General features: G+C 50.3%; 1 protein-coding gene across 10 annotated transcripts in view; it reads left to right on the top strand.

Annotated features, from left to right (window-relative positions):
* The window catches only part of Ttc7b (tetratricopeptide repeat domain 7B), a 212798-nt gene that overhangs the window by 181466 nt on the left and 17291 nt on the right, over window positions 1-14041 (top strand). For all 10 annotated transcript variants that reach the window (NM_001108719.3, NM_001401373.1, NM_001401371.1 and 7 more), the window contains 1 exon segment: window positions 6632-6834. In NM_001108719.3, the coding sequence (NP_001102189.2) occupies window positions 6632-6834 (203 nt within the window).

Below are 14041 nucleotides of genomic sequence, written 5' to 3'. Positions count from 1 at the left end.
ATCAGCCTTCTGTGGCCAGCATCAGCTCTTATAGGACTACAGAGCCCACACTTCTGCAAGGTTCAGAGAAACTCAGTCAGGACCTGACTTCCAAGGCTGTCGTGCTTCTGGGTGTTGGTGAGCATGTTCTTACCTGGTTGGTTTTTCTGAGAGTAAACTGACTGAGAGTAGTGGACCTTGTGACAGGAGACTGTAGTGGAGGTGGCCCTGGATTTGAGTCTCTTGGGAAAGAAAGGTCTCTCTGTGACAGTGTCAGGTCCCGGCCATCTGTATTGGGGTTTTGGGTGATGGCAAGAAAACTGTGACCTGGCCCATGAACCTCAAGAACAAGCCAGCTGGGACACAGGGAAAGGGGACACTTGATATAGGGAGCCTTTTCTTCCTGTGTAGTGTGTGGCCCCTCCCCTTACCACCTCCTCATTCTTCTTGGAAGCCTCTGACCCAGGGCCACAGACTTCCCCTAGGATGCCTGGCAGCCAACACAGCCTGGTCTATGCATGTTTGGGTTTTGGTTTGTTTAGACAAGTGTCACAAACTCATTTAAATAATTCTTCAGACAATGTACTTTGATGGCACACAAATGAACATGTGGGAAAGATGTAAAGTGACAAGGCTCCCTTGTCCCTGTGCCTCAGTCACCTGCTGCAAACCCTGGTGGCAGTTCTAGCACCTTCCAGAGGTTTCTACCCATCCTGTGCTGTGTCTCTGCTGCCCTCTCCCCATGACATCTCCCAGTGTCTAGGAGATCATTGCAAGTCCGCCTACGTGGTGCTGACTTACACTCCTTACAGCTGCACAGTATAATTCCATGGGAGGAAGCATTATGATGTCAGCAGTACACTGTGGATTAGCGTCTGCATCATTTCTCAGACTTTGCCATTGCAGACAGCATTTCAGTAAGTATACATACTGTTCTGTCTCTAAGATCAACTCCACAGAGTGGACTGATGGGTCAAACAGAATATTCTCTTTAATTTGGATAAATGCAGTCATGTGTCCTCCCACAGAGCTGGACTGATTTCTATTCCAGTAAGCAGCATATGACTGCATTCTTATTTCCTTGCCAATACCATGCATTTCAAAACCCCAATTGGATACATGAAAGATGGTGTTTTCATTGACGGCTCAGGACTTTTACCCTCGTATCTCCTTAGATGTCAAGCACCTCCTTTTTACTCATGAGCCACTCACTATGTGTGGAAGACATTCGTGTGTGTGTGTGTGTGTGTGTGTGTGTGTGTGTGTGTGTGTGTGTACATTGTTCCACATGTATGTGTGTACATAGAAGCTTAAAGACAGCCTTGGCTATCTTTCCACACAAAGTGCCTACCTTGTTTGTCTGTTTATGGCAGGGTCCCTCACGAGCCTGGAACTCACCAAGTGAGTTAGGCCAGTGAATTCAGGAGTCTCCCTTTCTCTGCCCCTTAGTGCTGGGAGCTACCAGCATGCCCTCATGTCTGGCTTTTTATTTGAGTTCTGAGGGTTAAACTCAGTTATTCATGCTTTTAAGACTAATGCTTCACCAACTGAGTCACCTTCCCGGTCCTTCTGTTCCCTTGGTACCACCTAGGACTGTGTTCTTACAGCATCTGGGCATCCCATGGCTCTTAGAACTCAGCTCCCAGCCTTCAATCTTTTCCTGAAAGTGCGAGGAATCTTACGGCATTTGTACTCAGTCTCCCACAGAGAAGGGGCACCCCTCATCTGCCTTGTAGCAGGGGAACCCCACTAAACGACTGTGAACATGGCACAGTCTTCCAGAACAGAAGCCAGGAGAGCGTGAGTAGAGCACAGTGGCACACCTCAGCACAGACCCACTGCAGCCGAGTGAGCCCTGCTCTCCCAGACACAGCCGACCCCTGTGTTCACTGGAAAGTCAGATAGCTCCAGGAATTCAGCCCCCAACCAGACCCCTTCCAAGCCAGGCAGCTTCTGGGTACCCACACTGGGATAGCAGCTAAAAGCGCCTTTGCGGTAGGTGGTTAATTCCTGCTTGTTACTTACTAATAATTATAGCTTTCACGTTGGCACCTCTCACAGCCGAAACCAGCAGCTATTCTTAGATGTGCAAGATCAGATTTTGTGATTTCTGCTGGGAATTTGAAGCTGAGTTACTGTCACAATGTCCTTAGCCTTGGCCTGACCCCTTCCTCTCCTCAGCTTCTCTCAGCCACCACAAGGTTCAGCAGCAGCATCTAGAGGCACCTGTGGTTGGCCACCATGAGGAGATAAAAGACAGTTCCTAGACTCGTGTATGTGGGCCACTCCACATGGGTGTGTTGGACACAGAGTCCTGGGGACCAGCACTGCCTCTTAATCTATGGGGTCTGGGCTAACACTCTTTTCCTCTGATATGGCTGGCACTTACCGAGCACAAGGTGTGATTCAGACACTGTGCCAGTAGCTCTGTGACATGCTCAGTCTCTGTCACAACTGAGGTAGAACTGCCACGTCACTCATCTCAGACTGCAAGGCTCATGTGCTGGGAGGCCTGAATTCAGAGCCAAGCGTGCAGCCCCCAGCCCTGCCTTCAGTTGTTCTGTGCAATTTATCGAGGGCCTGGTTGTGTGCCAGACTCTGCAGCACAGTGGCCATGGAGACAGACACTCAGTCCCTGCCTTCCTGGGGTCTGCAGATGCAGAAGCCTGCGACTTCCATGTGCCAAGTACCAGGAACAAACAGTGCAGCTCCTGTAACCCTGGGGAACAAAACGTCTTGCCAAAGCGAGAAGCAGGAAGCAATCGGAGTTTGGTTAGCACTGGACGGGAACAATGGGGAGAGGTGCAGCAGCACTGTGCACAGCACAACTCAGAGAGCCAGTGGGTAGCAAAGGTCTGAGGGGAAGATGCAGCTCCAGGACCCAGAGGCAGGCAGTGAGTCCGTGGCCAGGGCCACGTCATCCACGATAGGCTGCTTCAGGCGGCCACGCTGGAATCTTTAAACTCAAGCCTTGAGGTCCTGAGAAGCTATTCAAGACGGAAAGGTCTGAATAGGACTTTAAAAGCTCCCTCTGAGTAAGTGTGGAATGACAGAAGACAGTGAAGGTGGGGGCCGCGGAGGAGGGTTGGGGACAAAAGCAAACCAGGCCTGTTTGACTGTAAAGTTGGTTCAAAACCAGCCTGGGGATTTAGTGAGACTCTAAATCAAAAGTGAGATAAGGACTGGACATGTAGCTCCATGACAGAGTATGTACAGCTCTGATGGCCAGCACACACATGTAGCTCCATGATAGAGTATGTACTGCTCTGATTGTCAGCACACACATGTGGCTCCATGATAGAGTATGTACTGCTCTGATTGTCAGCACACACATGTGGCTCCATGATAGAATACCTACAGCTCTGATGGCCAGCACACACATGTAGCTCCATGATAGAGTATGTACAGCTCTGATGGCCAGCACACACATGTAGCTCCATGATAGAGTATGTACTGCTCTGATTGTCAGCACACACATGTGGCTCCATGATAGAGTATGTACTGCTCTGATTGTCAGCACACACATGTGGCTCCATGATAGAATACCTACAGCTCTGATGGCCAGCACACACATGTAGCTCCATGATAGAGTATGTACAGCTCTGATGGCCAGCACACACATGTAGCTCCATGACAGAGTATGTACAGCTCTGATGGCCAGCACACACATGTAACTCCATGACAGAGTATGTACAGCTCTGATGGCCAGCACACACATGTAGCTCCATGACAGAGTATGTACAGCTCTGATGGCCAGCACACACATGTAACTCCATGACAGAGTATGTACAGCTCTGATGGCCAGCACACACATGTAGCTCCATGACAGAGTATGTACAGCTCTGATGGCCAGCACACACATGTAGCTCCATGATAGAGTATGTACTGCTCTGATTGTCAGCACACACATGTGGCTCCATGATAGAATATCTACAGCTCTGATTGCCAGCACACACATGTAGCTCCATGATAGAGTATGTACAGCTCTGATGGCCAGCACACACATGTAGCTCCATGACAGAGTATGTACAGCTCTGATGGCCAGCACACACATGTAGCTCCATGACAGAGTATGTACAGCTCTGATGGCCAGCACACACATGTAGCTCCATGACAGAGTATGTACAGCTCTGATGGCCAGCACACACATGTAGCTCCATGACAGAGTATGTACAGCTCTGATTGTCAGCACACACATGTAGCTCCATGATAGAATATCTACAGCTCTGATTGCCAGCACACACATGTAGCTCCATGATAGAGTTTGTACAGCTCTGATGGCCAGCACACACATGTAGCTCCATGATAGAGTATGTACAGCTCTGATGGCCAGCACACACGTAATTCTGCCTCCTCTCTCTTGCTAGTGGTAAGACACAGGCAAGTTAGTTCTCATTTCACTGAGCAAAATAAGGAAACTGGAACAGTCACACTAGATCGCACAGTAACATGCTCAGTATGCAACAAACACTAATCATTAGGGAAATCTGAGTGTATGTGTGACTGTGTGAGAAAGGGGTATGTCTATGTGTGCATATGCATGTGTGCATTGGTGTTTGGAAACTAGAGGAGGGTTCTGGATGACTTCTGTAGCTGTCAAGTCGGTTTTCTTGAGACAGAATCTCACTGAACCTACAATTGCCATTTTTGGTTAGGCTGGCAAGCTAGCACGCCCCTGTGGTCTTCTTGTCTCCAGCACAGCACAGCTGGGGTGATGGACAGCTGGCTTTGTCCATGGGTCTGCAGATCTGAGCTGGGTTCCTCATGCCTGTACAGTAGGTCACCCACTGAACCAATCCCCAGGCCAGGAAAGAACTCTCCTGCGGAAGGTGATACAGTATGAAAAGACAAATTATCCAGTGGACTGGAGGGAAGAAGTTGCTGGGGGCCCAGACAAGATCAGTCTAGAAACTGTCTGCCAGGGATGCAGAGTGGGTGACAGGAGCTGCAGGCAGAGAATGTACCAGCCCTGCAAGAAAAGTCCCCGTGGATGGATCGGCACAGGGGACCTGGAGAGGCATAGAGGATAAGAAGCCTCGTGTGCAAAATGACTGGCATAGATGTTGATGACAATTCCGATAACCCAGTAAAGACCAGTCAGCAGCCAAACACAAGAACTGCATGGAGGCACACAATTCTTTTTTTTTTTTTTTTTTTTTTTTTTTTTGGTTCTTTTTTTTCGGAGCTGGGGACCGAACCCAGGGCCTTGCGCTTCCTAGGTAAGCGCTCTACCACTGAGCTAAATCCCCAGCCCCGAGGCACACAATTCTTTAGTCGGTGAGAGGGCGGGGAGCCGGGCTTAGCCCGCACAGAGTGCAAAGGCATGGCCGTCAGTGAGGTGGCAGTGCTCTGCCTTGCAGTGCTTTTGGTTCCTCACACAGTGAGCGGAGACCACTAAGACTCCACCCAAAAATATTCCTCAGTCAGAACAGCCGGGTCATGGCCTAGAAGGGCCGAGGTGTCTCACTGGTGGATGAGGAGCGTGTCTCTCTCTCCCACTGAGCCACTGGAAAGGAATCACTCTTGACAGACCAGCACAACCAGGCACAGATCCAGAGACAAGTAGAAGCTGTGTGGCTAAGGCCCCTGGCAAAGACATTTGGCTAAGCCATCAATGAGAGCAGGCATAGGTGTGCTCAGCTTGGGGACTATAAGGCCCATCGTTGAGTCTGTCCCAGAAGTGTTCAGAGGGAGAGGCAATAGCACAACAGAATCCCCACCTCTTCTCCCTTCCAACCCTCCCAGACAGAGCAAAGCAGCTAGAGAAACGAGGGCTGAGGAGGATGGGCCTTCCTGGGCCCTGAAGGTTTGGAAGGGCGACAGGAAGGCACTCTAAGGCTTGTCCCTTCTTAAATTTTGTATGAAAGAGAATGTTGCAGGGAACACAGCAGGCATGTTCTCAATACTTTCTATACCCCAAACCCCCTGTGTACATCCTGCTAGGACATCAGGCCCTGTATGGGGTCTCTCTGGGGAGTCTGGGGAGAAAGGGGTTGGAGGGGGTCTGTCTCCCTGTTGGCTTGTCCAGTGCTGTGCTCTCTCACCCAGACCTGCTGCCACACACAGCTGACTTAAAAGATATATCTGCCAGCAACTAAACCAGGTTCAGTTCTCAGGGATGTCTCTAGCAGACCATTCCTTTGAGTTCCATACGGATACCCCTTCTGGATGTACTAAACCCCCAAAAGCCCCTTTGTGGTGCTTTTAACCTCTGAAGAGCAAGCTCCAGAGGGCAGAGCCCTGTTCTGTGCTTAGCTGTGTGCCTCTGGCCCACTTGTCCCTCTGCTCATTTCAGCCTTTCTCTGTGATGAGCCGAGCGAGAGCTGAGGGAAGCATCTGTCCTCATGCTGAAGGGCTTTAAGTGGGCCCTGGGACAACTGTCCTCAGAGCCCAGGCACACCTCACTGCCTTCAGTTTAGTAGTGGCATATGTCTGCCCTTCAAGGACCAAAGCACAAATGACCTGGGCACAAGTGGTCACAAAAGACTGCTGGCCGATGGCCATGTCCAGGGTGGTAGGGGACAGCTGGCTGTGAGCTGTGCCAAACTCCCATAGGGGAATATGAAAGTCCCGAGGCCAAGGACCAACGGCTCACGGGGTCTCTGAGGGCAGTGATCCAGGACAGCATCTGTTTTCTGCTCTGCTCCCACAGCTGAGGTTTACATTGGCATTGGAAAACCTGCTGAAGCTACGGCCTGTACCCAGGAAGCTGCCAACCTCTTCCCAATGTCCCACAATGTCCTATATATGCGGGGCCAGGTTGCTGAGCTTCGAGGAAACTTTGATGAGGCTCGGCGGTGGTACGAAGAAGCCTTGTCCATCAGCCCTACCCATGTGAAGAGCATGCAGCGACTGGTAAGTCTGAGACCCGGGCCAGGGCTCCCACTTCTTGGATTGCAGCTCTCCTGAGAAGCGACAGGTAGCCTGTGACCCTCATGCCCACTGGTTCCCAAGGCCAAGTACAGTTAGCCTGCAACATACAGGCTTGTGTTATTCCTGTGATACCCTAGGAGGGAGTACGTAGGCAACTGTCTTACCTAAGGTGCGATTAGGTGCAATGGGGCGATTAGATCAGCAATCAGTATCACCCTGAGGTTGGTCACCAGCACTGTCACCAGCACAGCATCTGTCACCAGTGCTTGCCATAGTGTCCATACCAGACACTCCTGAGAGGGCCAGAGACTTGGGTTTGCCTCCAGGGAACTGGCCAGTAGGCTAATCCCATTATAGGAAGGGAGGGTGCCCGTGTTGCACAGAAGGGAGATGTTTGGCCAGTTTCCACCCCCATGAATACCTGAGGCAATTTCAGAAATGCACATGTCCTTCTCCTGGTGCCCAAATGAGAAGAGAAGACATTTCCCTGCCACCACCCCTCTGGGAGAGGCCATCTTAGAGTAGACCACTGTGGCATCCTGGTGTCATTCCAGAGGTTGTGGCTAGCAGGGACATGCATGGGTGCCCTCCCTAACAGGGCATTTCTGTCCATGTCTCCTGCCTATGGATTCTGAGCTGAACATGAAGGTCTGTATTCGGAGTTGGTGGAAAGCCACAGGACCTCCTCTGGGCCAGTGCACCAAGCTCAGGTTCTGAGGCAGTTTGGTTCTTAGCAGAGGGTCTCTCTTGTTTAATAGCCACAGGAAAGAGGACCGTCTTGTAGTGACATCTGTGGCCCTCATGCCTGCCTGTCATCAGACAAAGGTGTGTACTGAACAGAGAACCCTGGGGCAGATCCCAGGTTCCTGTGGAGCCTCGCACTACCTTCAGCTCCAAGAGGAGCCCAGAATCTCTCTGTGCCTCCATGCCCTTCTTGCGAAAGTCCTTCCGTTAGACTGGCTGTGTGTTTAGGACTGAGAGGATGTGGTTTTGTAACTAATGGTAAAATGTGCTCATCATTGCCATGGGGAGGGATCCTGTAGCCCTCACCGCCTCGCCATTCTCATTAGCGTGGAGGAATGAGCTGTGACTACTTTTTGGAGAGGTGCATGCACCTGAGGGTTAGGTCTGAACCTAAACCTGGATTTGGTTCTTAACCTCCTGAACCGTGGCGTTTCTGTAACTGGTGTGGCTACTTACCCAAGTGGGCTGCATGAGAACTAAACAAAATGGCTGGGTACGAAGCCTAGTGAGTCCCTCGTACCTAGGAGATGTTCACTAAATAGAAAACCAGAGGCAGTCATCTTCAGTTTCAAAAATAAACCAAGCCCTGGGATACTTACAGTCACTTGCTTTATTTCACTTCCTTCTATGAGAGCTCAACACAGCTTTATAAATAATTTTACATATTATCTAAACATCACTGTTTGATTAAAGATATTATCTGACTTTTAATTTTTGTCTCACTATTGAAAGAAGGATGTGTTAAGAGCTTTTCAAGTCTTCCAGCTTTTGCTAGAACGTTGCAGAAGAATTAAAGTCAACACAAAGTGCCCAGTCCTTATTAAAAAGAAGTAGAGTGTTTCTACCTCAGGGCCAATGATGAATTATTCAGAGAAGTGTTTCTTGTTCATCCCCAAGGGAAACACTTGAGACAAAAGATCAATAGGAAAGTCACCTCAGGAGAGGTTTTGGGTTTCCCCTTAGAGCTTGTCAAGCCACCAGCTCCTGGCAAATGCTTTCCCTTCTGAGGAGCCAGCCAAGTGGCCAGCACAGGGGAAGTGAGACAAGAAAGGCCTCTGAGCCTCACTGGCATGGAGACACTGTCCACCTTGGTGGTCTTGCCAGTGAAGACATACTAGTCGCAGTAACCTTTTCTCTTGTATCCTGACATCTTCCTCAAATGGAAGGCAGACTTGGGGCAGCCCACTTCTCTTGCTCAGCAGCTTTTCCCAGTGCCCGTGGTCAGAAATTCCCTAAGAGCTTGGAAGAAAGACTCCTACCTGGTGATCTTGTACAGATGTTCATTGCCTGTGTTTTCCCCACTAGGCTCAGCTAGCCATAGCTAAGGACAGCCCATCCACAGCCAAGGGATTCCTTCTGGGACGCCGGGTCCTGCAGAACCTGCAGAGAACCCCTGGACCCCACAGGCTCTTTAGCCTTGAAACTTAAAGCAGAGCGGGTTTCAGTGTCTGAGAGATCAAGAAGGTGGCTAACAGACAACTCAGTGCAGGGCTAGAGATTCTGGACAGGCCTGGGCTACAATCCAGTGCTGTTACTCATTGCCTTTGGAGCTTTGAGGCAAGATAATCCTCAAATCCTTGTGCCTCAGTTTCTTCATCTATACAACAACAGAGAATGTTAGCAGCCGTTGCTCTTCGAGGCTAAGTACCTGATGACTCACAGGAGTCTTACACCTCACAGGAACCAGGCCAGTCTCTGAGTCCCTGAGCTCCTTGAAAGCAGAAGTCCAGGGAGGAGCTGGGCAGCCAGGTCTGTGGGGGCAGCAAGAGGCAGAAACAGTGATGAGCTCTGAGTTTCCTGGTACCTAGAAGAGAACGAGAGCTGCCCTGAGGCCAGGCCACAGCACACTGGGCCACACCAGGGTCATAAAGGTCAGGAGTACCAGCTGGAAGAACATGAAGCAGAACCACTATAAAACCAAGAAGGTCGCAGGATAAGGAACCATGGGAGGCAGACCATGGCACAGAGAAGACCTGAGGTGGAAGAAGAGAGCCAAGCAGCTGCAGGAGCAGTCTCCAGAACTTGTCTGGAAGACAGAAAGCCATGTTGCCTTTCACAGGTGGGCACTGGCAGCTGACAGAGGGCACAGGGAGCTGCAGGACACAGGTGGGAGCCTCCCTACCTTAGGGACGAGAGTGGTGCATGCTGCATTATGCAGAATGCAACTGTGTTTGCATTGTTGAAAAGCAAAGGTGAAGCAGATGGCATTGGTGAGAGTGAGTAGGAAGTCAGATGTGAGAGATAAATGGAAAAGAACCCCAAGAGAAACGGATAATCTTCTAACAGTTACAGCCGGTACAGATGGCGAAAAGGTAGAAAAGACAAAGGTGTTGGCCAGTAGTAATTAGTTCGTCCAGACCGGGGGGTCACGGGCTGAGCGTGGACAGTTACTAAGCAAGCAATAATTTAAGCCGTGAGGAATCGAAAGCTGTGGAGGTATTCTCAGAGTGATCAGACTTTTGCCCAGAAAACCCAAAGGAATATTTTCTAATGTTAGTTTGCATAAATGTATAAATTTGCATGTATTTACTATGTTAAAAGTCCTTTTGCTCACCATACCCGCAATGCATTAATGAAACCTGGGCAGGCTTTTCCCAAAGCACTCATTCTGTGTTTTGAGTAGAGGGAAATGAGCAGAAGGAACACAGCAGTGTCTAGGGGTGGCCTTGAGGAGAAGATTGTCTGCCAGGGCCAGACTTTACAGGCTGAGGACAGGCTGGAGACTTGGTGCAGCCAAGGACACAGTTACCAGGACAGGGATAAATTCTCCAAACAGGGCCATCTGGCTGCCCTCTGATCACATCAGTCTGGGCTTTTGAGGGTAATATGTAAGATGCACAGGTAAGAAAGGAACAAGGCTTTCTCAAGCAAAGTCGAAGGGAGCCTGCAAGCCTGTGAGGAGGGGAGTCAGTAAGACCAGAAGGGAAGGTGTTGCTAGGCAACAAGCGGGGACCATGAGTGTCAACAGGAGGCTCGGCCTGCCTCCGCAGTGCTTGATAGAGTGAGAAAAAGGTAGGAAACAGAAACAGATGTGGGGCTCCTTTAAGGTCTGTTGGAGTGGACAACATGGGGTTGGGGGGGAGCAAAAGATGCCCAGAGCACAGGAGGGGATCAGAAGCTGAGGGGCAGTGTACAGAGAACCACAGCAAGGGCCAGCCACTGACAATGCTGCAGGGAATGTGGGGTTTAAGAAACATGAAACCTTTCTCTCCCATCCCAGATGAGCATAACAGTGCTAGAGTCCTAGACTAACCTACAGCCACCAAACAACTTGGGACCAGTGCCTTCCTGGCCCTTGTTTCTAGAACTCAGTGACAGTCACAGAAAACAGGAGAGTGGGCTTGACGAGGAATTTCATAAGATTGTAGTTGGGAACTTTAGAGAAAGAGGTAGAGCTTCCATATATCAGCAGTGAGTCCTAGAAAATGGGGTACCATAAAGACGCTTAGTCTAGGGGTCTTCTGGAAGAAACCAGAGTGAGGCATGAGGAGATGAGCTCAATGCACTCAGCTCACTGGTGAGGTGTCTGCTGCATCTTCACATGTACTGCCCAGGCAGCGGTGCTCATTTAGGTCATGTGAAAGGAGGAAAGATGACAGAAAACCTAATCAGGAACAGAAAGAAACAAGACATTTCCGACTTCTGACCAGGACAGCTGGAACTGCCTACTTTCAGGGTCCCTGCCCTAGATTAGTGTAATCAACATTGTTCCCACCACTCACCTCCAACATGAAAAGCAAGCACGGAGAATCAGTGTATGCCCGAGAGGAATGAGCATTCCTCTGAGACAAGGCTAGACAAGGCTAGACTGGCTGTCAGAGATGATGCTGAGAAACAAGAGCAGCAAACCAACAGCATAAAGAGATGCTACCACGAATGGTACCAGGGACGGGAGCCATTGTCAGTCACCAACAATTCAGAGAGGATAGTGAGATTAGGAAGGTGCCAGGCTCCAGAGGTCCCTGGAGGAGGCCATGGTAATGGTCTGTGAGGGGTGATGGATGGGAGCCTGCCCCCTGCCGCTGCTTGCAGGAGGTCACTGCTCAGTGGAAGAGCACAGTTCCAGGTTCTGTTGGGGCGTGTGTAATGACTAGCTTTTTGTCTGGGATGTGGCACGTCACATTTGCCTTCTGGGGACAAACTGTGAGACAAGATTCTTTAGTCGGATGAGGATGGCTTCAAACTAAAGGGCGCATACACAGGCTGTCTGTGAGGGCTTTCCTGAGTCTCGTGTTCTCGGGAGCACAGGCTCTGGGCTGGCAACAGGTGTATAAAGTCCAGGGGGAGGGGCATTGATGGCAGGAAGTGGCTGTTGTACTAGGCATGCCCCGTGCTGCCCTACGTGGAGCAGGCTTTACAGCACAAGGTTTGCTGGGGTGTGCCGTCTGCACTATGCCTACACGTTCAATTCTTTGAACAGCTCTTAGGTGTCCCATGAAAACAAAGCTGTCCATACACACTGGTCTGCCATAGTGGCCTCTCCATAGTGGCCTCTCTTTAAACTGTCTTCAAGCTGTCAAGCCTGTTCACTGTGTCAAAACTGCCTCCTGTGGGGCCTGGTGGCTGTGAGGCAGGGAAGGAGGTCTGAAGAGAGGGAAAGAGAGAAGCCCCTCTTGGTAAGGGAGCCGACTTTGGCCTCATGAAACTTGGTGTTTTGCTGTCTCTCATCCTTGGAAGTATCATTCTGTCCCCCTAGATAGAGGAAGCTGCTGTGTCTTATGGTTTATTATCAGAAGTGTCTCCCTATGTGTTCCTGGTGGGCAGGGAGAGACAGACTAGGACTGTCGGGGCTGGCAACCTATGCTTCTGCATCGGTCTGATTGGCCATCAGCATGATGAGGGTCCTGTGACCCCAACATCCAGGATTACCTTCTGACGTCCCGTTTCTCTTGGGAGAAGGCTCTGCTCCTTCCGTTGGTCTGGCTAAGGCACAGGCACTCCTAGAAGAGAGCTCGAAGGCCCTCCTCCTTTCAGAAGCCACGCTTTCATCCAGCGTCAGCTTTCTTCCCACGCACAGAAAGAATGACTGACAGCAAAACTGCCCCGTAGTCTGCTATGAAGGCCTTTCATCTAGTAATTGTCTTCTGTGTTCTTTTAGAACTAGAAAACTGCTTTGAAAACTAGAGAAGCAACTTCTCTGAAGGCCTGTGAGCTGTTTAGACGCCTCCCCAGCCATGTCTGTGTACTCGCTGGGTCCCTAATAAGTCTGCTGTCTTTGCCTACGCTCTCTTCCCAGCACAGCTGGTTTAAGCCCCTGGTCCAGACAGGGGCTTCATTCTGAAGTGCTACATTCTGACTGATGGTCACCGTTGCAGCCGGCTCTGTCTAATGGTCCGTGTGCATCTTAGTCTCACTGACAATTTATGGCCTTTTCAACTAGTACTACTTAGCCCTAAATCTCACTTTTTCTCTACAGTATAATTTGGAAGGTTTTATGCCATACCCATTGTTAACAATATTTAGTGAAATAGAGAGTTTCTAGTTATTAGAGGGGAAAATAGCTCTAGGTGATCTGCCCTGGCCATACTGTAAGTTAGCACAAATCAGGACAACAGAGTAAGTAGCACAGTGAGCACGTAGGATTCGGAGCCTCGGCGACAGTGAGCTGCTGTCAGCATGCAGGACCTGGAGCCTCGGTGGCAGGGGCATTAGAAGAGTCGCCAGTTCCCAGCTCCGTTGCCTTCTGTGTTTGCTACGTGAGGGTTTGGTTTGGTTTGATTTGGTTCAGTTTTGGGTTGGGTTGGGTTTTAGGATTGAGCCTAGGACCTTGAGTGTGCTTAGCAGCGAATTATACATCACTTGTAAACTTCCATTCTCTCGTGGTAGATGGAGTAGCTGTGGGCTCAGTATAGGATGAGCTGTCAGCATCACTGTCACCTCTAGAAGTGGGTTACAGCTCTGTGATCTTCATGAGTCCATGACTGGGAGTAGAACATGTCCTCTTGAGGAAAGCAGTCATGGCTCCTGTCCAGGGCATCTCGGCCCTTGGGTTGCCCTGTGAATAGGCTCCCCTGATGGCGGCTTTGGGAGCATGTGGCAACTCCAGAAACAGGCAGCCCAGTGCAAGATGCAGTAAATATCCAGAGGCATGATCGGTGCAGGGACACAGCAGCAAGTGTCACAAGTGATGTCAGTCACCAGGGGACTGACATCAGCTGTGTCTTCCAGATTTTTAAATTCTTTTTTCCATCACTCATGTTTAATTTGTAAGAGTTTTTGGATGCTGGGCATTTGCATCCTCCTTTAAGCAAAAGGAGGCCCAGAGGGGTGCGCCTGGGCATGGAGAACCTGCCTGTCACCTCTCGGCTGATCTCCAGCTATAGCTCAGCTGTCCCCACCCTGACCCTAGAGTCGAAGCATTCCTTGGGCGCAGGAACTTCCTCCATAGGCAGTTTCTGGCTTTGGGGGGCCCTCCAACCCAGCAACACTTGTCCCTACACTGGCC

The sequence above is a fragment of the Rattus norvegicus genome, chromosome 6 (genome assembly GCF_021556685.1).
Source record: "Rattus norvegicus strain SHRSP/BbbUtx chromosome 6, alternate assembly SHRSP_T2T, whole genome shotgun sequence".
Lineage (NCBI taxonomy): Eukaryota > Metazoa > Chordata > Mammalia > Rodentia > Muridae > Rattus > Rattus norvegicus.
This window is presented reverse-complemented; position numbering and strand designations above follow the sequence as displayed.